This window comes from Mytilus galloprovincialis, chromosome 9 (assembly GCF_965363235.1).
Source record: "Mytilus galloprovincialis chromosome 9, xbMytGall1.hap1.1, whole genome shotgun sequence".
Classification (NCBI taxonomy): domain Eukaryota; kingdom Metazoa; phylum Mollusca; class Bivalvia; order Mytilida; family Mytilidae; genus Mytilus; species Mytilus galloprovincialis.
Window position 1 is genome coordinate 64,519,829 of NC_134846.1, and position 23,747 is coordinate 64,543,575.

A 23,747-nucleotide genomic window follows, 5' to 3' on the forward strand; every position below is an offset into this window, starting at 1 on the left:
AATTAGTAAAATAAAAATCATCATATAAGGGTATTAACTTAAAGAGCCAATTGACAATATAAGTCATATTTTAAAACTTTTTTGTAGATCTTGCATTGCTTTTCCAGTTTATCTTTATCTTTTATAATATTCAAGATATTAACCAAAAACTGTAAAATTTCTTAAAAATTACCAATTTAGTGGAAGAAACCAAACAATGGGTTGTTCAGTTTGTCTGAAAAATTCAGGGCTGATAAATTTTGACCTATTAAACATTTTTACCACTTGCCAAATTTGCTGTAAATGCTTTAGTTTTTGAGATATAAGCCAACAAATTGCTTTCCTGAGGGCAGCCTAATACGGCCGCAGAGGTTGAACCCTGAACAGCTGGGGCAAATTTGGACACAATATTCAAGCTTGATACTGCCTTAATTTGGAATGTGATAAAATTTTTGACATAGTATAGATTTCTGACACAAAATTAATGTCAAGATCTTATAAATAAATTGTGCATACTGTGCAATTAAAGATTCTTCTTGAAATTTTTCAAAAATTTGAAAAAGAAATTTGAACCCCTAAAAAAAAATTGAAACCCCCCCCCCCCCAAACTTTTTGAATCCCCCTTTGAGCAATTACCCCCTCCCCACACACTAAATCCTAGCCTTTCCTTTGTAGTATGGGATCTTGTAGTATAATTTCAGAGAGATCCATGCTCTTAAACACTAGTTATTGTCTAGAAACTAGAAAAATGCTTGTTTTTGGCCCTTTTTGGCCCCTAATTCCTGCATGTTTGGGGCAATTACCCCCAACTCAATCACAGCCTTCCTTTTGTGATATGGAACCTTGTGGTACAATGTCAGAGATCCATACAGGTCCACACAAGTTAATGGCCAAAAACTACAAAAATGCTTGTTTTTGGCGCCTTTTTGGCACTTAATTCCTACTGTTTAGACCATAACCCCCAAAATGAATCCAAACCTTCTAATTGTGGTATGAAACATTGTGGTTTAATTTCAGAGCAATTGAAATTCTTATACACAAGTTATTATCCTGAAAGTAGAGAAATGCTTGTTTTGGGCCCATTGTGGGCCCCTAATTCCTAAATGGTTGGAACCATTATCCCCAAAATCAATACCATTATACGATCCTCAAAAATGTTTTGTGGTCGTATAAAAACATTTAATATTCTATTTGAAGGCATGATGACCATGTTTGTTGATGGATAAAAAATTATAATACAATTTATACAATAGGTACCAAGGAATATTCAGTAAAGTTTGAAGGTATTTGCTCAGTTTTAGAGGAGTAGATTTTTAATAGTTTATTACAACCAACGATGGACGCCAAGTGATGGCACAAGCTCACATGACCCTTAAAGGGCCAGTTGATGTAATAAAGGTTATAAGAACATTTAACCATGACTTTAACTATGACATCTTACACCAATAGCTTATTCCCTGACAGATAAATACAGTAAAGACTTGGAAGAGGGGAAAAAAACTTGTAGCAAGGAGGTGTTGGTCAGTTTTTAGATATACTAGTACACGTAAATATTGAGACACTGTAAAATTCTGGACATACTTTGATATATAGAGTGAGTTTTTTGTCTTTTTTTTGAAAATTATTAGATCTATGTAAAATTCATTCATTAAAAAAACTTCTACCCTGAGAAATAAAATAAAGCAATCCAAACAAATAGGATGCAACTATCAATTTTACATACTTTGAAAAATAAGAAATTATTTTTGATTTTATAAAATATTTATTATGTAATTTTTTATAGTTATAGATCTATAGAAATAATATACATATTTCTATATATTAGCACATATGTAAGGCATCACAAATCCTTTCCTTTATGTTTCATAAATACCCTATTAACAAATATATATTGAATTTGATCTTTCCTTGAAACTCATTGGAATAACTAATATTTATATCTATGCCCTGTAAAACCAGGTTCAACATACCACTTTCACTCAAATGAATGTACTATTTCAGGAATTAAGACACTCCATTCAAAATTGTTGCCCAGAACATTGATTACAATGTCAAAAAGATAACATCATTTGAAAATTTGTAAAAAATAATTGCACAGTGATAATTTAATTAAAATTATATATATTCTTGAAATACATGAAATAAGTTCAGAACTATAAAATATACATGGAAAACATCAGTTTAACTGTGAATTATTACTCATTAATGATTTGTAGTTCCCTGAAAATCCAATGCAAATTCCATGAATGGCTATTTTGTGAAGGATTATATAAGTAATCTGTTAACAGAAAAAGAATGAGCCAAAATTAAGTATGACATGCTCAAATGAAGCTTGATGCCAGATTTCAGTAAGCTCTGATTTGTACTTCCTGAGAAAAACTCCACCAAAACTTTATGGGACAGACGGGCTGATGTGGACCAGTATACCTACTTCTTTTAGAGTGGGTAAAAAATCAACACTTATACATTAAAAATTGCATACATTTTTAAATATAGCACTACAATTTATGGATGATTTTATAGGGTTTTTAGGGTTAATTTTTTTTTTCAATTCTCAAATATACATTTTATCTATACACATCCCATGGAAAGGTATTTAGAAATCTCTTTCATTCCAACTTTCCTTTGTATCTTTTGAGACATATTTACTATCAGTATGATCAGTTTTTGCATGCATACATATATGTTGCAAAATATAAAGACTTTTAATACTTACGTGGTATTTTTTTATTTCCTACTTTACAAACACAAGCAAAATACTAATCAATATTATTTACATATGTTTTATTTTATAATATTTTACTTTATTAAAATATATTAATCAATATCTATAAAATATAATACCCTCTTATTTTAACAGTCTTTTTTTATTTTGAAATGTAAGCAATTAAAAAATAAAAATCACAAGAAATATAAAAAAGTTTGTTATACTAAAGTCACTTAATATAACTGTAATTCACGGGGATACATAAACTATTAAATAAATAACATACATCATAACAAAATACAGTAAATCAGAGAAAATGAAAAAAATTACAGGATGATCGTCAATATATGAAAACTAATTTCGTTTTTTAAATAGAATACTGTGGATTCATTATTATTTGTTAGATAAAATTGAGAATGGAAATGGGGAATGTGCCAAAGAGACAATAATCCGACCATAGAAAAAAACAACAGCAGAAGGTCACTAATTTTTATGTTTTCATGGGTACAGGTTCTGGAGAACCACAAAATCTAAATGTTCAACATATGACAAATTTTCTTTCAGGTTTTACACAGACTTTGGCAAAACCATCATATAACTGATCCACGAAAAGGCAAGTTTGGTACCAATGAAAATAAATGAATCCCCAGTTCTCTACAAGATTATATTCAATTCATTCTGCATTATTGTCTGTTATTAAAAAAAACAACATAAGTACACACATTAGATTCTGAATTATCAGTACATTGCTGATTATAAAATTACCAACAAAAAACAACCTGAAATGTGTTATGTAAGTAAGCAAATCAAAACAAGTATCAACACATCTTTCATAAATTTCAGTTATACAATATTTGTATATATTTTATCAAAAAATTACATTTTTTTATCAAAACATTCATTTCATATTACAAAGAAGAGATTTTTATGGAAACAGTATAAAGCTACAACAAGCCAGATTGCAGTTCCGTAAACGTCTAGTGCTAACAGACTGCCATGGTGCTGTGGGACTCTCCAGCTGATAGGGAAGTTATGATGAAATAGTTCATGTCCCATATACAGCAGTATTGAGTTCATACCTGAAAAAATAAACCATATAATATGAAAACATTTCAAAATAAACAATGATGTTTCATGAAAAATTTGTGTCTTAAGAGGCTTAATCACTTTTCATTGATTGATTGGTTTGGTGTTTAATGCCACTTTCAACACTATTGTGCTATTTCACATCAATCAGTTTGTATAGGTGGAGGAAGCTGGAGTACCCAGACAGAACAAACAACCTATGGTAGAAAAACTGACAATCCTAGTCAATTAAGATTGGAGTTGGTTGCACCTATCCCCAGCTGGATTTGAACTCACAACATCAGTGTTGACAGGCTAGTGAAACAGAAGATCAACTACTTAGACCACTCGGCCACAGAGCTAACAAATTACATTACAAAAGTGCACTTGATCGGACATAACTTCTTAATGACAAAGGGGATTTCAACTCAAAAATATATTTACAGGAATAAAAATTTCTTTCTTTGGAAAACTTTGCATATTTATAAACAGCTTGATTTCTACCAGTATTTTACTGAAAAACACAATATTATATGATAATTATATAATTTATTACAAATATTGGCCAAACATAAATCTCAGTGATAATTACAGTAAGTATTATTTATCAAAACTGGTTTTTATTCATAAATCTATTTTCCTAGAAAGAGTAAAAAAAGTTATAATTTGTAAGATCTAATTCTCATTTAATATACTGCAGATACCATTCCTGTTAGTCAGAAATCTACTACAAATGCAAAAATAATGGAAGGAACTTTTATAAAACATCTAAAATGATGTCTTCTGTGTGAGCCAAGGCTCTGTGTTGAAGACAGTACTTTAACCTATAATGGTTTACTTTTACAAATTGTGAATTGGATGGAAAGTTGTCTCATTGGCACTCATACCACACCTCAAAATATCTATTGTAGTTCTAATAAAGAATATTCAACGTAGAGACTTATTTGTCTGTATCATTTAACTAGTGATGTTGATTTGAAGTCTTATTGATGTTAAAATAAATCTTCATTAGTTCATATTGTCTTCATATAAAGCAATGCTTTGCTTGGATAACAGGACTAGACTAACACATGGCATTTTTTTATCTTTGGATGCAGTGATGTAGGATAACAACAATTCTCTGCTGATTTATGTATTGTGTGGAAGAGTTGAAAAGTGAATCCCGAGATATTTTACCATTTCTATTCTCAACTTTGATTTAAATTGTATAATTTTTTTTTGACATACTTTGTATCGGTACTGAATGTTCAACGACCAATCATGATAACAAATAAAAATCCAGAAAATCTGCATCATGACATCACAACTGTGTTTATAACAAATTAATTTAGAAACGTAGAATTAGACAGATGAAGCTGGTAAATGCATTGTATGCTTTTAAAGTGATATAAATTTCAAAGTTTAAATAAATACTTTTTAAGTTTGAATTTCATATTTCTGTTGAGCAAAATTAATTCAAAATTGCTGTTGTCTGAAACAGATAAATCTTAATGTTGGTGCCAATAGGAAAATTTCAAGGGTGTGTTCACAAAGCCTATGGTGCTTAATCTTTTTACAATTTCTTTTACAGTAGACCAAATAGTGGTACGACCTGGACTGTACCAGCTTAGTGTGCTACATCAGTCTATGGTCAGAAGGTCTTTTCCAACTTTGGAGTTTTATAGCCAACTTTTTTTGATAAAGGTTGTAGCCATCAGTAAAACATACTGTGTAACCTTTGTAAAAGTTAATTTACATCAGTACAAAACAATTTACAGAGATGCTTCTTTTACAAATAAATGTACATGTAACTTAAGTTGAAGTACTCAATGAATTCAGAAGACTATTTATTACACTGGCAACACTAAACAAAAGCAGATGATTAAGGAATACAATAGAATCACCACAAAAAGTGGATAATTCGTGTTATTTAGTTTTAAGCAATGCAAGGATATATGCATGTTATATGATGTATTGTGTATTTAACTTGAGAGATGTGCATGGGGATAACAAAAAAATGTATTTTACTATGAACTGATGAGCTTTTCATATAGTAACAAAGATCTTTCTTTCATGCATCTCGTATGTAAAATAACACCAGAACAAAAATCCCCACACATCCATTGGCAGAAGTCGACTGTGTGTCTCGGATACATAAAATCCAACAGGAAAATAAGTTTGGAATGTCTCATGGAACATGTAAAAGCTGATAGAATTCATTCCTGTGTAAACATTAACCACAATATCATATATTTGTTGTTTTTTTACATAAAAAAAACAAAAATCATTTTATACAGCTTACCTTGTACAGTATAGAAAAGAAAGGGGAGGGACAAAAGTAACAAATATGTGGGTTACATTAAATGTAATAAGTGTCTATCAATGTATCAAAATAAGAGTCTTTTATATCTAAATTTGACTTATATGTTTGCTTCTAAAATATCACACACAAGTGTTATAATCTTTTTTCTTTTTATGATAAGTATTTTTCTGACAGTGTCTTTTGAAAACATGACCAGAATTATATCAGTGTTTCAAGAAAACTATAAGATTAAGTGGTTATATATGTGGCTGAGTGTCTTTTCAATCTGAATTTCACATATATATATGATTGCTTCTAAAATATCATCCAGGTGTAATGTTTTCTCTGCAATCATACCACATCTTCTTTTTTTTATATGATCAGAACTTCTTGTTTCAATAATGTTTTTTGCAGTATTTTTCAGATGTTCATTTATCTGACAATGTCAAATGAATAATGGTGAACTCCTTTTTTGCTTACTGCCTATAACATAATGGAAGCAATTCTACCATTGCTTTGAGAACATTACTTGATCTGTAATTATTCCTTTGATGAATTTTAGAAGAAGATATTAACTATGTAATTACCTGGATAATAAAATGGTGCACCATTCCAGAGTTTCCACTCATCTATCATCAGGTAACAAAATGTTAATAAAATAAAGGCAAATCCTCCAGTACAGAATATAAATGACACTGACCTACAAATACAGACATTTATAATGAAATATGTCAAATCAAAGGAGTCAGACGTAACATGTAACACAAGTGTTGAATGCATGCAAAATTCAAACTAAGTATTACCTAGCAAACCACATTTTAAATAATCATCTGAGTTTGTGAAAAACTTTAATAAGTGTGAATCACTATTAAATGGTAAAAATACAAGATCTATTAACCTGTCTGAAAAAAATTAAAGAAGGAAAAGCAATTGCAAGTTTTAAATTTTGAGAACCTGATACTGTCATATTTTTTGAATAAACAAAAACATCTCAATAATTCCTGAATTTACAGTAGATTTCTATTATTCAGCTTCTATACTTATATGTCAGTAGAACCCACCATAAAGCCCATGGACAAACAATTTAAAAAAGATACCCTTTAATGGTGAAAACAATCAGGCCTAGTTCACTTATGCAATTTCTCATATTTTCTATAAATTATTACCTTTTCCCCAACATTTTGAAGAGGCCTGGCATAGCTATAAAAAAAATTGCAAACTTACCATAGGTTTTTATTGACCGGAATCCAACCTTCATTTTTACTAAATTTACAGAGAATTCCTGCTATAAGGCACTGAAAAAAGTATATTGAAAACAAATTATTCTTCATAAATTTAAGCATCAGAATTAATCTTTATGTAACATGAAAATTTAAATATCCTTTTTAAAATTTGACAGGCTCAATCGTTTCTTAACATAAAGATTTAATAAGATTTACATAAAATTTGACAAAAAAGTCAAAGACACAAAATATCCTGAATTACATTTTTTTACATTTTTGAATTCCTATAATGGCTATTAATCTGGCTTTGTGAATTATAATATTTTTGCTTGACAATATGATCTTAGTTAGACTTATCATGCTTATTGTAAACATTACCAATGCAAATCCCCATATGAGGAGTCTTTTAACTCTCTGTTGTCTGTTTTTAAATGTCATAAAAATTTTCCCTGCCTAAAAAAATAAAAAATATTTCTATAATAAAATAGTATTGTTACACCACAGTGAATACACAAAGTAACATCATCTAAAAAAAAAACCCAAAAAACCCATTCAAATCAATGATGCCTATGGCTTCTGAAATATATTCCCTGTCAGTCTTCCTAAAAGTCAAACATTTAAAAAGACTTGTCTAAATAAGACTTGAAAATTGACATTTTTATGGATATTTTTTCTGCAATAGCATTGGTTCTAATTCTGTAGGTTGATGACATTTTCTTTAAAATAGTTGTGGGTTTAATTTTCCTGAGGTATCCTCCTTTATTTGCAGTGCATTTCATATAATTTTTGTTTCAGTTACTAGATTTTTAATAAATGAATAATAGTTTGGTCAAACTCTACCTATACTGCTCTGAAGTTAATGGAATTCTGCAAGATCACATGTTTTTTTTTTAAATATTTTTCTAATGATTGTTCTACAGTGTCACTTAGAATATAATATTTATAATCAATTACAGGAGTCGGTTTCACAAAAAAATTTAGATTGATCGTAAGTATACTGAAATGTTCATGACTTACAACCAATCTTAGTCGTCAGATTTTGTGAAATAGATTCCTGGTCTTTTGAAAAGTGAAATAAAGTAACAGATAAACAGAGTTAACATTCAGATTATTATTCAAAGATTTACCTGCAGTCCAAGGAAACATATAACACATGATGTCAGTGTTCCAAGTAATCCCTCTGGATCATAGGCTATTGTGTTTTTATAGATCTCCTGAAAAATGTTTGAAAAATCATTAAATTACGATAGACACATCAATCTCTCAGTATGGTAACTTTTGAATATACCATTAATCAGTAAACAAACATGCAGCATCTTATAGGGTAAGAAAGAAACAACTACATGTTGAGAATAAGAGATGGTGGCATTTATTTAGTAATCTGTATTTTGACTTCATTGATTTTTTTTACAATTGCAGAGGATAAATAGGATCAATAAAATTGTCTGAGTATTTCAAAAACACAATTTTATGTGGACTGCTGCTATTGCAAAGCAATTTAAAACGAAGGTCCAAAGTAACAGTATTTAGTAAAACATCAGACTAATAAAAGTGATCCATCTATCAAATATTATTTGCACATGAAATACAAAATGAAGGTGCTTATACAACTGCAAACCAAATATACTTGACATTGGTGGGTCCCCTGAAAACTGACCTTATCACAAACTTCAGCAACTTAAAAGTATATTTAAAATATGACGGAACTACTTTTGATTTGGGACTCTAATAGATGTGATCTGATCCAAATATTTCTTTGCCTATATATCCATACATAAAGCAAATTATATTAACAATATAAAGTTAATACCTTAGACGTAGGATTTTGATAAATGTGATCTAAGCCAAAGATTTTTCTGTCTATATATCCAGAAGCACCACCAGTACAGTTGAAATGACTGCTATTTTCTGATAGTCCTCCTGGTCCTAAATATCCTCTGAAAAAACATAGAGATATGTATACACTGACTTTGAATAATAGAAAAATCTAAAACTCTGAATTATAGAAGAATCTAAAACTCTGACTTATAGAAGAATCTCAAAACCCTCAATAGCAGAATCTAAACTGTGATATAGAAAAATCTAAAACTCTGAATTACAGAAGAATCTAAAACTCTGACTTATAGAAGAATCTCAAAACTCTCAATAGCAGAATCTAAACTGTGATATAGAAAAAATCTAAAACTCTGAATTATAGAAGAATCTAAAACTCTGAATTATAGAAGAATCTTAAACTCTGAATAGCAGAATATAAAACTCTAAATTATAGAATAATCTAAATTCTGAATTATAGAATAATCTTGAATTCTGAATTATAGAAGAATCTTAAACTCTAAATTATAGAAGAATCTTCAACTCTGAACAGCAAGATCTAAAACTCTGAACAGCAAGATCTAAAACTCTGAATTATAGAAGAATCTATAGCCCAGAATTAAAGAAGAATCTAAAATTCTGAATCATAAAAGAATCCTATGAGATTATATGAGAAGTTAAAGTTCTAAGTTATAGAAAAAATCTAAACAAAAATTTAATTTACAGGCAACAGAAGGATAGATGTGTATCAATGTGCTTTAGTCATTTGTTCTTGAAATATACTTACTTAGGACAGCCAGGAACATCTAGTCCAAACATGAGAATATAATATATTCCAATGAAGAGAAAATTAATTATCCATTCTAAAGGATAATCTGTGATGTCTCTAACTGGATTGGTACGAACGGGCTGAAATGGAAAATGAGATGAAAGTAAAGAAAGACATGAAAGACATTATAATGATTTAATTAAACATTTAATGGTACACTAAAAAAAAAACTGAAGTGTCATAAGTTTGTTTTATCACAACTGCAGAATACATCCCTTAAACATGTAAAATTTCAAAATAGTTAGTGAAAATAAAATGCTAAAATTTCTAAATAGTAAGTGAAAACAATTGTTTATGAATTTGGTACATCCAAAGCACTTTTAAGGATTAAACTTCACCAGGAATGCTCAAACCCAAACATTTGAAATTCATATTCAGTATGTGTTAAAACCTTTATATATAGAATACATTTTTTACATAATCACATCATAATGAACATATACTGTACTAATTTTTGACTTGATGTCACCACAACTTCACGGTAGACTACTTTAAACTAAAACCTTATTCTACTTGAAAGCAACTATAACTTTTACTTGATATCGGAAAGTTTTTATTTTTCTATTGATTGGTAGATTTTTTTTCTAGAGGATGGATAGATACACAGACCATAAAACATAATATTTACTACTATTGCAGTCAGGGCATACAAGTGTTATATATCAACTGGGAAGCAAAAATAATATCTTAACAAATTGTTTGAAAAGTAATACATATTTGTTAATCTCCATTTTAGTAGATTTTTTATATTAATTGATTTAAAACTTACAGTATTTGGACCATCTTCTAGTTTTGCAAAGAACATATGTAGAGTGGCTGTTATCAAATAGGTTCCTGCAAATCTTTGTAATACTCCAGGCATACGAAATTTGGTAAGTTCAACAGCTGCAAAACAAACATTTATATATATCATACACAAATGTATCTGTATTTACATCCCCCCAAACAGTATCATTAAATGAAAAGAGAATAACAAGTAATGGTTTACACCACAATCTATATTTCAAACAGGTAAATATAATTTAACAATATACAATTATTGCCTCAATATGCTGTAAGTTTTCTCAATAGAATTGTTTCATATTTTTCATGTTGGGGTCCTTTTTGCTTACTAGTAAATTAGTAAGGCTGAAGATAAAAGTAAAGTCCACTAGGGGACAATTGTATTGTTTGTCCCAAGCAAGAAGTTGTCTCCCTAAACAAGATGTTTTTGCAAAAACAATTAAATACGGTAGTCTGATATATGTAAGATAAAATAAGCGTAGTTGTCCTAGGACCTAAATGCCAATATACTTAGTCTCCTACTGATTTATGAGACTGTGAAGACACTTAATCTCCAAATTTTATCAAATACACGTCTGGCGTACTAAATTATAACCCTGGTACCTTTGATAACTGTTTATCAAATATTTGTTACTTTAGGATTTTATTATTTTTGGTAATAAGTTTAACCTATAATCTAGTTTTAACATATAAAAAAAGATTCTGAAACCACATTGAAGAACTTAAATGCCTTATATATCCTTCCTTACCATTGCAGCCCTCAGAGTTGATGACTAATCCCAACACAAACAGTATACAAGATCTCTTAAATATCTTCCAGAACATTTTATATTTAGGTGTGTTAGATCTCAGTAAGCTTGTGTAAGAATATGCCATGGATGTTCCCATTATAAATACAAACCTGAAAAAGAGTAGACATAATATGTAATAACATGGTTTTAAGTCATAGTTCTTATCATTTCTATATTCAATTTTATATAAAAATAGATATAAAAAGCAACTGACAATGATTATAACAAAATTGATGAAACTTTAAAACTATCTTTTCAAACATTGAATTTATAAGGCATAAAAAATGTATAAAATGAAGTTCTTTTAAACATGTTACTACTTTTCTTCTAAATATGCAAATTTCCATGAAAAGATACATGCATTTTTAACTGTTCTACTGAAAAATCAATTGCGATAATTTGACTGTAAGGTGTTTAGTTTAATCAATGCAAAATATGTACCAAGATGAACATTACTATAACTTAACTGAAATTTGATGATAAATTTGATAAATCATATTCAAGAATTCCAGTTATAATTCCACCTCATGTATTAATGCTGTCTTTTGATTGGATGAAAGACATGGTATTTTTCACAAATTTTCTATTTATTGGGATTTTTTTCTCTGCCGGGGAATTTGTCCTTAGGGAATTCCATGTGCCGGGGAATTTGCTAGCAAATACCATGGCAGATGGGAAATACCCTAGCAAATACCATGGCAGATGGGGAATACCATGTCTAAAAATAACTCAATGAATTATTTCTATTCTAATATGACAAATTCATGGTCATTCTAAATATATGGTTTCAGATGAAATATTTAGGATAAAAAGCATCATTATTGAATTTGGAGCGAATGACGTAAAAATTCCGCGAATGACGTCATAAATAAAATTCAACGGAACTGAATTGTCAACCGTCACATACAACTGGAATCCACTTGTATTACGCTTCACTGAAACTGATGAACAAAGTGTAGAAGTCAGCCGAGAACCAGCTTATTATCATAAAAAGGGAGATATATATACAGTCAGTGACTGTACACAAAAAAAATGATAAGAAATGATTATACGGTCAATGCAATTTGACTGCGCAAATAGCACAGCTGCAGTGTATACAAAAATTATACATTTAAGTCGAAATTCATATGATACCTGATTATAATAAACTTTCTGAGGTGGAACATTCGGTGGAATTAAACAATTATATCATGCTTACAAGGGGTATTTGCCAAAAATACCGGTTTCGAGGTAATCAAATTTCCCTCGCCTAACGGCTCTGGAAATTTGTACCTCTCAACCAGTATTTTTGGCAAATACCCCTTGTAAGCATGATATATTTGTATATTAATCTTTCAATAACATCTATAAACTTAAATTTTCAATAATAACATATGTTCAGTGTATTAAGTTCACAAAAATTTACAGAAATACTGCAAATCTATTTTATTTTGTCAGAAATCATTTCCATGGTTTTATAGGAAAACTGTTACTATTTTCTTTAAGATCATGGTTTTAGAATATGTTTGTACAAACTTTTGAAATTTGTATGTTTGTTGTATAAGTTCATCTAACTAACTTAAAATCTTAAATTCATGAAATGCAAGAATAAATAATGTAAGAAACAAGGATATAAATTCTGAGAGCTCAAGATTGGCAAACAATATTATAGTCATGCTGTATTAAAAGCTTTTCAAAGATTAATAGCATACTGTAAATACAGAAATTATTGCAAATTTTTTATTAATGTGAATAATGGGAATGGATAACTTTCGCAATAATAAGAACTCTCATTTTGATGTTTGATACATATATCTAGACACAGATTTTTCTGATTTTGCAATAGTTATCTTAAATTTTTGGCAAAAATAAATGCCCTCAATAATTTCTGAATTTACAGTATTATCAGAAGATAATATAGACATACCAAGGCATAACTAAATCTGCTACAGTTAAACCATTCCAGTCTGAATGATTAAAGAACCAATATCCCCCACCACCATAATTAACAAAACACATAATTGTTAAACTCAATCTAAAAATAATAATGGTATCAATGTAAAATCAGCATCGAAGTCATATGTCGATCAAAACAGAAATAAAAACACCTAAAAAGTAATCAGTCTAAAGCAAAAGAAAAAGAAACAAAGACATGCTCCATGCTACAATTGGAATAAAAGCATCATTAAGAGATCCTAAAGATTCATTATAATCCGTGGGATATCAATTTTTGTGGATTTCTTGGGTAAAGGTGAACCATGAATTCAAATGATCAACAAAATACAAATTTTCTATAGGCTTGTATGCAGACTTTGACAAAACTATGAAATTAAATATCCACAAAAATGCAATGTTTACTGAATCCACGAAAAATTGATGCCCACGAAAATAAATGAATCCACAGTAGATAAGATATTTTTTAGTCAAAGCATTCAGGAAGGCTGGAAACTGTTAGTACAACAAAAACTATGTTAGTAAACTACAGAGTACAAATCTGACATCCAACTTGTCTTACCATGGAAACACAAGATCTGCTACTGTTAGACCATTCCATTTGGAATGTTTTATGAACCAATACTTTCCTCCTCCATAATTACAAAATATCATTATCACTATGCTTATGCTAAAATGAATCATCAATATTTATTTTTAAGAAGAAAAATGTTAAGGTACAATACTCAGTATAAAACAGACTTTTGTAATAAAAGATCCATGATTAATATAAAATGAACAAAATGAGATGTGAGGTATGTGTCAATGTTGTATATGATATAACAAAATTTCATCTACCGGTAATGCAAGAAATACATGAAGTTCACCTTTGACTTAGTCTAAAAGTCAAGTTATGTGTGTCTATATTTTCATGTGGTTGACTGTAAAAAAAAAATGATTTTCAGCTTCGAGTACAGTGGTTCAGTATTTCACAAATATTTGGTTTAAACCATGTGATTAAGACAAAAGTATCTATCCTAAACATATATTGTTTTTTTTAAATCGGAGAAACTTTTACATGAGGTGCTGATGACCACAGCAGAGCAATAAAACTAGTGTCTCAAATTCTCAAAAATCATTGCAGGCAAGGCAAAATGCCCTAAATTTGTGATTTATATGAAACCTACCCTCTAAATGTATCAAGAGACTTGAGCCTCTCTTTCTTTGGTTTTTTACTTTCTGGTGTCCCTGTTGGGTTTATATTGGTCTGCATAGTACCAAGATCAGGTGATGAACCAAGGTCTTGTGATGCATAACTACTCTGTAAATGATCAATTAGTTGAATTGTTAGAATTGTTAAAACTTATATAGAATTGTGTACACATAACTCAGCCATGAAGCTTTAATCTGACGTTGAATAATGTATCAGGTTTTTCTTTGAATTAAAAGAATGCTATTTTTTTTTCATCAAACTGCATATTTTTATCATTCTATGCTAAAAGGTATTGCAATATCTCCTGAATTAACTTATAAGATGACTGAATGACTTACTAAGTTTGAATTTCAAATTAAAATAGATAATTTCATAATTAGTTTGAAGATGTTTTATTGAAATCAAATTTATTAAGATCCGAAAAAATAATGATTCAATTGTCTCAGTTGATTATAACAAAAGTGCAAAATAGGTATGGTAGGAATATATACATACATATAAAGCCCTGCAATTCTCAATTAAACATGTAATAAGATGTACAAGATCAAAAATGATATCAGCATCCAATACAATTTTACTTATTGGTGAGACATACACAATACTAGCTTACAGGACCATCACCTGGACAAGTCAAAATAAAATGTGTATAGGTCTTCCCCAATTGGATCACTCTTACATACTAGACACAACATAAGAAATTGAAAATAGCATTTCAAAAAATTGGATGGGTGAATTAAAATCTATATTGATAAGGAATTTTAACAGTTCTTTTATTATCAAGACCAATAACAGATCAATGTGTGTCCTAGTTTAAAGAAAGATACTATGATATGAGGGTGATAAAGGATTATTTTCGTGCAACATTTTCTGCCTTTTTATTTCCCAAATTTTTGTCTTTTGATGTTTAATTTCTTGTTTTCTCGTGTTTGGCTCGATTTGCGTGCTTCTTGTTTCCCCTTATTTATTTTCCGTTTTTTATGTCTGTGCTCTTAATTTCTCGTGCATGTCCCGCATTTGATTAAAAAGTCAGTGTGTTATAAAACCTTCTGAAATTTGTGTAATGTAATAGTAATTGATGTATGTTGTTACCATTCTACTTTTGCAATATGTATTGTATCAATAAAGTCCATCAAATTACTATGAATAATATTTTTTTTCAAATAAGATAGTTTAAACATATTTAATTATAGACTAGTGGATTGGGAAACAATACGATAAATAAGATGCAAGTAGCAGACGCTAAAAGTTGACCATAAGGTCTTCATGTCCATTAATAAAGGCTGCATGATCTCCAAGAACTGCTGAGTAATAACTTTTGGTGCTTTTTCCTTAATATTTAAGATTTTATTTCTCGTGCTTCGTTTTTCCCAATTTTTATTTTTCGCACAACATTTTTACTTTTTATTTCACATGTTTCCATGTTCAGTACCCCTTTTACCACCCTCTGATATCATAAATCATGAAAAAGGATTGAAAGTATATTGAATATAGTAACTTATGCCAAGAACTTTTGTCAAGGGTCATAATTCAATTTGTGAACAGTAGCTGATGCTCATTAATAAAAAAAATTAACAATCAAAATCCAACCATATTGTTATGACATTCAATTCAAATTTGAATAGCTATAAGAAGATGTGGTATAAGTGTCAATCAATGAGACAACTCTCAGTCCAAGTCACAATTAGTTAAAGTAAACCATTGTACACTTGTTAAAATTATACATATACTTTTATCCAGATTAGCACAAATTTATATCTAATTTTCTAAACAAGAATAACTTTGCTTTCAGCACAATTTCAATGGGTGTATAACTTATTTTCTAAATTCCATTGCTTTATATTTTTGTATATGAAAGCATTACAGTGACTTGACTGTAAGTGTTGCTATCCACCAATTGCAATTCATTCAAAATTTTGACCAAATTGCAATTTGTTTTATTAAACCAAATTGTTCAACTGGTTAGAAATTTGAACCAACTGCTGTAGAAAACCACAGTCAAGACTGAAAGTGCAAGGTGATAAAATAAAACATACTTACAAAGGGGAGATAATCTTTTTTGGTTTCAAAAAATCTTTATTCAAAAGAATAGTATTTTATCTCCACAAGGAAACTTATCAATAGCATATTGTTATTTCACACATATTTTACTGAATATATGATGTATTATTTTGAATGATATATGATTCTTATAAATATAAAATCCTTTTCAAAAGAAAAACTATATAAAAGCTTAGTTTGGACATTTTTATAGCAATTAAAAATAAAAAGGATTTTATATTTATAAGAATCATATATCATTAAAAGATTATCTCCCCTTCCTACAAACATATTGCAATTTCACAAATATTTTACTGAATATGAAATGTTTTTATTCACATAATGTGTGATTCTTATGAATATAGAATACTTTTCGAAAGAAAAACTATATAAAAGCTTAGTTTGGACATTTTTATAGCAATTAAAAATAAAACAGTTCACCTTTAGTATGGTAATGGCTATAATATAACTATACAGATTGATAGACTCATTTAGTAATACCATCAATAAAGTGGAGTTAAAGTCTTATAGGATTGTAAGTATATTTTATTTTATCACCTTGCACTTTCACATTTTGACTGAACAATTTGTTCAATATTCTGACCATTTGAACAATTTGATTTTATAAAACAAATTGCAATTTGGTCAAAATTTTTAATGAGTTGCAATTGGTGGATAGCAACACTAACAGTCAAGTCACTGTAACAGAGCTGCATCTGCATTAAATTAGTTTGTTGGGTTAGACAATAATATTCATGGAGGAAAAGAATCTCATTATACAAAAAAGCAAATATATTCAAAATCTAGACAATAAACCTAAGACTTTACACATTTCATTTTCACTAATAAACAAAGATGCTTGTAACTCACCTGCCCTAAAGTGGCAGATGATTTTACATGTCGCTTTCTTATACCAATCTTGTTTTCCTTCAAAGAGTCTGTTTTAACGCCATCAGTAACATCCCGTTTTGATTTTTTCTGTGGCGAAATGTTTAAAGTATGTTTTATAGTTATAAGAAGATGTGGTATGAGTGCCAATGAGATAACTCTCCAACCAAGTCACAATTTGTAAATGTAAACCATTATTGGTCAAAGTATGGCCTTCAACACTATCTACTCAAAAACTGTTTTCTTGTGGCAAATTTCCATTATTCACACTGAATCTGTTTTACTATACAAATATATCCTACATATTAGGGTTTTAGTAATTTCCTCAACCTAAAGTTAATCTTTCACATCTAGTATGAAATAGTTGTCCTGTTCTTTTGAAATGTTCTTCTGTTGCATTTTATTTGCAAATATCTTCATGTTGGGATGCTGTCTCATTGATGTGCCCTTTATACTTCTTTCTATATTTATTTTTCTAGATTATTTACCTTCCCAATATGGTAAACATTTAAATATAATAAGGTGCTGATGCAATCTTGCCATGGGTGGAATATAACAGGCAATATTAAAACTTTTGCTTGAGGAAAAAATTGGTAAAATTAGTAAAGCAGCATGCAAGGCCATTAAAATGATTTCAGCAAATGAAAACTAAGGATCTGATGTATGAATATAGCATGAACATTCAATAATTCAACAAAAAGTAATTATCAGTCACCATATATCATGTATATCTAACAAGCTATCTACCAAAATCTGAATATGTGCAAGCACATGCTGTCTTGATTGATAAAAAAATGATCTTGTATTTGATTGTTTAAAAAGATCCATAATATCACTATTGGCTGGCAGGTAATAAAATGGTACCACCAGATGCAGGCTTGTTTTCTTATACCCTTTGATCAATGGCCACCAAACAGGCAAGAAACTATCCGGAAACAGCATCCATTGAATATTTTTCAAACTTAAAAAAATGATGTAGATGAAATATAAAATCAGTAATTCCATGTCTTCTGTATGAAAAAATTAGCACATTAAATAATACTGACCATTGTACCAATTGAACAACATTTCTAGTATAGACTTACTGGATCAATAAGATGTTCATTTCCAGATTGCATCAAAAGCTTACTGCACAAGTGTCCTCTGAAATGGTAATATAAATATCTACATATAAAGCCAATGGTGTAATACAATAAAGGTATATATTGCTTATGATAAGATTGAATGTTAATTTAATAACAAGAATAAAGCATTGTATGTGAAAGTTTGAAGTGTTTTATAGCTTAATAAACAGTATGGACTTTGCTCATGGTTGAAGGATGTATGATGCACTGAAGGTGTTTACATCATTGTTCCTCTTTCTCTGGTTAAAAGTTGTCTCATTTGTAATCATACAAAATCTCCTTATTTTTATATAAATCAAGTACAATAACTCCTAACTATACCTGTAAAATTTAATACCAAGCACAAACACAGCAGCAGCAAAGACAAATCCTCCTAGCATAATGTATATAGCTGAAATAAACAGGTAATCATTTATTAATTTCTTTTTCATTAGTGTATAATGATATGCAAAATATTTGAAGGTTGCTACATAACTGATTTAACCCATATTCTTTCCCTTTCTAATGCTTCCTATAAAGTTGTTAAGTTCAGAAATCAGAAAAAGATAGATATAGACTGATTATAAACTGGACATTGCTGGTGGACACTATTTCTCTCTTATGTTTCATGAAATAAAAAATGTGTAATTGTAAATGCTGTGTTTTTGAAATTTAAAGTGTAGTCTACAACATATTTTTCTAAGAATTCAAACCTGAATTGCCTAGCTATATTTGTGAAATCAAAATCAAAAGGGGTTCAATTTTTCACAAATTCATTGGACTTATAATTTTTATAAAGCTTGTTCTTGCATAAATATAGCTATCATATAATGGTAGTTGGTCATCAATAATCAGTTTCTGCCTCATAATTTTGTTTGACTGTTCTTGACCCATTGGTGGCCTTTGGCTGTTTTCTGCTTGTTGGTCAGGTTGTTGTCTCTTTCTCACATATTCTCAATTTCTTTTACATTAATTATAAGCGCTTCCATTTTTGTTTTCTATTGTCTTATCTTTGTTTTTTGAGGTTGGTAAACTACTATTGAAAAGTAATAATATATCAATAAATTATTGATTTATTCCTTTTGCTCCTTTATTTATGAACAGAAATTTATTACATCCATGACCCCCCTTTTCAAGCTGCTGATCTTTCTTAATTCATTAAGGGTTGTCATATTCACCATGTTCTCCATTCAAAATTGATCATGAAACTGTGCTACATGTACTTACGTATATTGCTATCAGCTGGAGCATTCATTAGAATTGGTCCTTTACATTTAATCTTATCTTTCATTAACTCCACATATATATTGTATTCTCCATATTCTTTGAAATGTGTTGTCAAATTAAATTCACTGAAATATATGCAAACATGTATATTTTCAATTTTTAAAATAGAACTGAAAAACTGGGTATTCATTAATAATCGTTGGATTCCAACTTTCGTGGATTTCGTGGGTACAGGTCAACAACGAATTGTAAAATTGAAGGTTTGACATAGCAACAATATCTGTCATTTGCAGATAAAAATAACCCCACCCTTGCAGTTAAATTTTCTACATGCTGTTTTGCAGAGATTGGTATAACCACGAAATCAAATATCCATGAAATTGCAATTTTTCGTCAATCCAAGAAAATTGATACCCAGGAAAATAAATGAATCCACAGTTATAGAACATTTTGTGAAAGTTTGGAAATCAATTTTACAGAATAAGTTCATATTAATAATTTGTAGATTAATGCTTTAGTCCCTTCCTAGCAAAAGGCAGCCAAATAAGTCAGTTTCAGAATATCAGTTCAATAAACATTGTCTAAAAACCTTAAAAAAATATTTTTGTTAACTTAGGTTCCAATTTTTGCAGTGGTTTTAAAGGAGAAAAAACCAGATGCTCCGCAGGGCGCAGCTTTATATGACCGCATAGGTTGAACCCTGAACGGTTGGGGCAAGTATCGACACAACATTCAAGCTGGATTCAGCTCTAAATTTGGATTGTGATTAAATAGTTGACACAGCATAGGTTTTGGACACAGAATGAATGTGGTCTAATGAACTTAAAATAATTTTTTTGTCTTTGAGCAATCACTATGCTGTTGAATATTAATCCTCTCAAAAAAATGTTTGAAGAAATTTTCTTTTTATTTATGAAATCTGAAATGAGAAAAATTAACCCCCCCCCCCCACCATTTTTTTTCATATCCCCCTTTCCCTTTTTTCAAAACTGATCTCAATTCAAATTTCTAATGGAGTTTGCAACAATAACTACTCATTTAAATACATCATAAAATATTAAAATGTAACAAAAAGTGCTTGTTATCACTGAATGGTAAAGAGTGTTTTAATTTATCAGTTGGTAGTAAAAGTGAATATACATTGTGCATTGTATAAAACAATGATTTAAGTTGATTCAACTACTATTCTGGACAAAGAAAGATAACTCCAATCAATTGAAAATTTCTTGCTATTGCACAATATTGTGCAATTAGATATTTCTTGCTATTGCGCAATCCTGTGCAATTGAAAATATTTGCTATTGCACAATACTGTGCAATTGAAGATTTCTTGCTATTGCACAATACTGTGCAATTGAACATTTTTTGCTATTGCACAATACTGTGCAATTGAAGATTTCTTGCTATTGCTGAATCCTGTGCAATTGAAAATTTCTTGCTATTGCACAATACTTAATATAATAATTTTGGATCCTGATTTGAACCAACTTGAAAACTGGGCCCATAATCAAAAATCTAAGTACATGATTCAATTCAGCATATCAAAAAAGCCAAAGAATTCAATTTTTATTAAAATCAAACTTAGTTTAATTTTGGACCCTTTGGTATTTAACATGTAATGTAGACCAATTTGAAAACGGGACTAAAAATTAAGAATCTACATACACAGTTAGATTTGGCATATCAAAGAACCCCAATTATTCAATTTTTGATGAAATCAAACAAAGTTTAATTTTGGACCCCGATTTCGACCAACTTGAAAACTGGGCCAATAATCAAAAATCTAAGTACATTTTTAGATTCAGCATATCAAAGAACCCCAAGGATTCAATTTTTGTTAAAATCAAACTAAGTTTAATTTTGGACACTTTGGACTTTAATGTAGACCAATTGGAAAACGGGACCAAAAATTAAGAATCTACATACACAGTTAGTTCCGGCATATCAAAGAACCCCAATTATTCAATTTTTGATGAAATCAAACAAAGTTCAATTTTGGACCCTTTGGGTCCCTTATTCCTAAAAACCTGTTGGGACCAAAACTTCCAAAATCAAACCCAACCTTCCTTTTATGGTCATAAACCTTGTGTTTAAATTTCATAGATTTCTATTGACTTAAACTAAAGTTATGGTGCGAAAACCAAGAATAATGCTTACTTGGGCCCCTTTTTGGCCCCTAATTCCTAAACTGTTCAGACCTCAACTCCTAAAATCAATCCCAACCTTCCTTTTGTGGTCATAAACCTTGTGTTTAAATTTCATTGATTTCTATTTACTTATACTAAAGTTATTGTGCGAAAACCAAGAATAATGCTTATTTGGGCCCTTTTTTGGCCCCTAATTCCTAAACTGTTTGAACTAAAACTCCCAAAATCAATCCCAACCTTCCTTTTGTGGTCATAAACCTTGTGTCAAAATTTCATAGATTTCTATTTACTTAAACTAAAGTTATAGTGCGAAAACCAAGAAAATGCTTATTTGGGCCCTTTGTGGCCCCTAATTCCTAAAATTTTGGGACCAAAACTCCCAAAATCAATCCCAACCTTCCTTTTGTGGTTATAAACCTTGTGTTAAAATTTCATAGATTTCTATTCACTTTTACTAAAGTTAGAGTGCGAAAACTAAAAGTATTCGGACGACGTGATAGCAATATACGACGAAAAATTAAAATTTTTGCGGTCGTATAATAGTTGACTAGCATGTGACAAACATCAATTGTCAATCCACAAGACATAGGGGAAGGGTTCAGAAAAAAAATACAGTATATTTCTCTAGTAGATTATGAAAACTGATTCATTTTACTGTAAAGATCCTGTTTCACTGACCTACAGCTGGATGAAGTGCTGTATGCTGGGTTTAGACCTTTTATTGCCACTCTCATTGACCATCGTGAGTCTAGTAGAATGGTACAACTAGAACTGTAGTTGACTACTACTGTAGGCTGAAGATCACACTGTCAATACAAATAAATAATAATTTTTCTATGTTGATGCTGATAATGAGTGTCGGACTTTGTGTATCTGTCTTTATGGCTAATGGCTTGCTTGCATAAGATAAAAATGTGTTATTTTGTAATAGGCCATCATCAAGTGAAATCAGATTTTTAACATACACAAATCAATGAAAGCCTGTCTCTCGCAGTGTTGAAGACCCATCTGGTTGTTGTCTCTTTGACACATTCCCGATTTTCATTTTCAATTCTAAAGAATTTGTTAACAAGATAACAGTCCATAGGAAAATGTGCTGTCAAACCTTTACACATTTTTCTATCTCTGATTCAATCCGTATTTTCTCTTACTTCTGAATGCTGCATACTTAGCCAAACAGTCATAGATAATTCCATTTTCTGGTTTGACCAAGCTACATGTAGGTTTCAAACCGAAGACCTTCAAACTCTAGGTGAGTACAGCCAAACTACCCTGTGATAACTGAAATTGTTTGGTAGCTGTCGTAGTGATGTATACCCATACCTCATCTTATTCATGATCATATACCATAAAGCATGTGAAGATTAAAAATTGAAAAAAATAATATATCTTTATCATGTTAATAATCAGACAATGGTACAATTATGATGAGATATTTTTTTTCTTTTGATATGTTTACATTATATATTAAAGTTTTTTACAACAACTGGGTTGAGTTCAATATCGTAGCAGCTACGTAGTGCTACGTAGATTTTAACTATTGAACGCGTAGCTACTTACTAGTTGTTACATAAATATTGATAGCAGCTATTACGATATTGAACTCAACCCAGTCATTGAATGCTATACAGAAATCAATCATCACTCTAAGAAAAATGCACAAATGCCTTGTGTTTTCTTACATTGGATTAAGCTATTTTGATAGGGCATCCCTTCCAAATTAATGTAAATAACTGAAGAATAAGAGATTA

The 23,747-nt window shown here is 29.9% G+C and overlaps 1 protein-coding gene across 4 annotated transcripts in view; it reads right to left on the minus strand.

Moving 5' to 3' along the window:
* Positions 1-1,718: 1,718 nt before the first annotated feature.
* LOC143045626 (heparan-alpha-glucosaminide N-acetyltransferase-like) overlaps positions 1,719-23,747 on the minus strand; it is a 28,431-nt gene continuing 6,402 nt past the window's right edge. The window contains exons 3-19 of one of the 4 annotated variants that reach the window (XM_076218251.1): positions 22,675-22,802; positions 19,850-19,974; positions 18,965-19,034; positions 18,605-18,662; positions 17,502-17,609; positions 14,569-14,702; positions 13,965-14,072; positions 11,429-11,580; positions 10,666-10,781; positions 9,855-9,976; positions 9,066-9,192; positions 8,383-8,469; positions 7,634-7,708; positions 7,257-7,327; positions 6,620-6,732; positions 5,759-5,952; positions 3,530-3,765 (exon numbers count right to left, since the gene is read on the minus strand). In XM_076218251.1, coding sequence (XP_076074366.1) covers positions 5,777-5,952; positions 6,620-6,732; positions 7,257-7,327; positions 7,634-7,708; positions 8,383-8,469; positions 9,066-9,192; positions 9,855-9,976; positions 10,666-10,781; positions 11,429-11,580; positions 13,965-14,072; positions 14,569-14,702; positions 17,502-17,609; positions 18,605-18,662; positions 18,965-19,034; positions 19,850-19,974; positions 22,675-22,802 — 1,770 coding nt within the window. In that variant the 3' untranslated portion in view covers positions 3,530-3,765; positions 5,759-5,776. Of the gene's footprint in view, positions 3,766-5,758; positions 5,953-6,619; positions 6,733-7,256; positions 7,328-7,633; positions 7,709-8,382; positions 8,470-9,065; positions 9,193-9,854; positions 9,977-10,665; positions 10,782-11,428; positions 11,581-13,376; positions 13,485-13,964; positions 14,073-14,568; positions 14,703-17,501; positions 17,610-18,604; positions 18,663-18,964; positions 19,035-19,849; positions 19,975-22,674; positions 22,803-23,747 lie in introns of all 4 variants that reach the window. The other 3 variants (XM_076218252.1, XM_076218250.1, XM_076218253.1) reach the window with 3 other exon arrangements.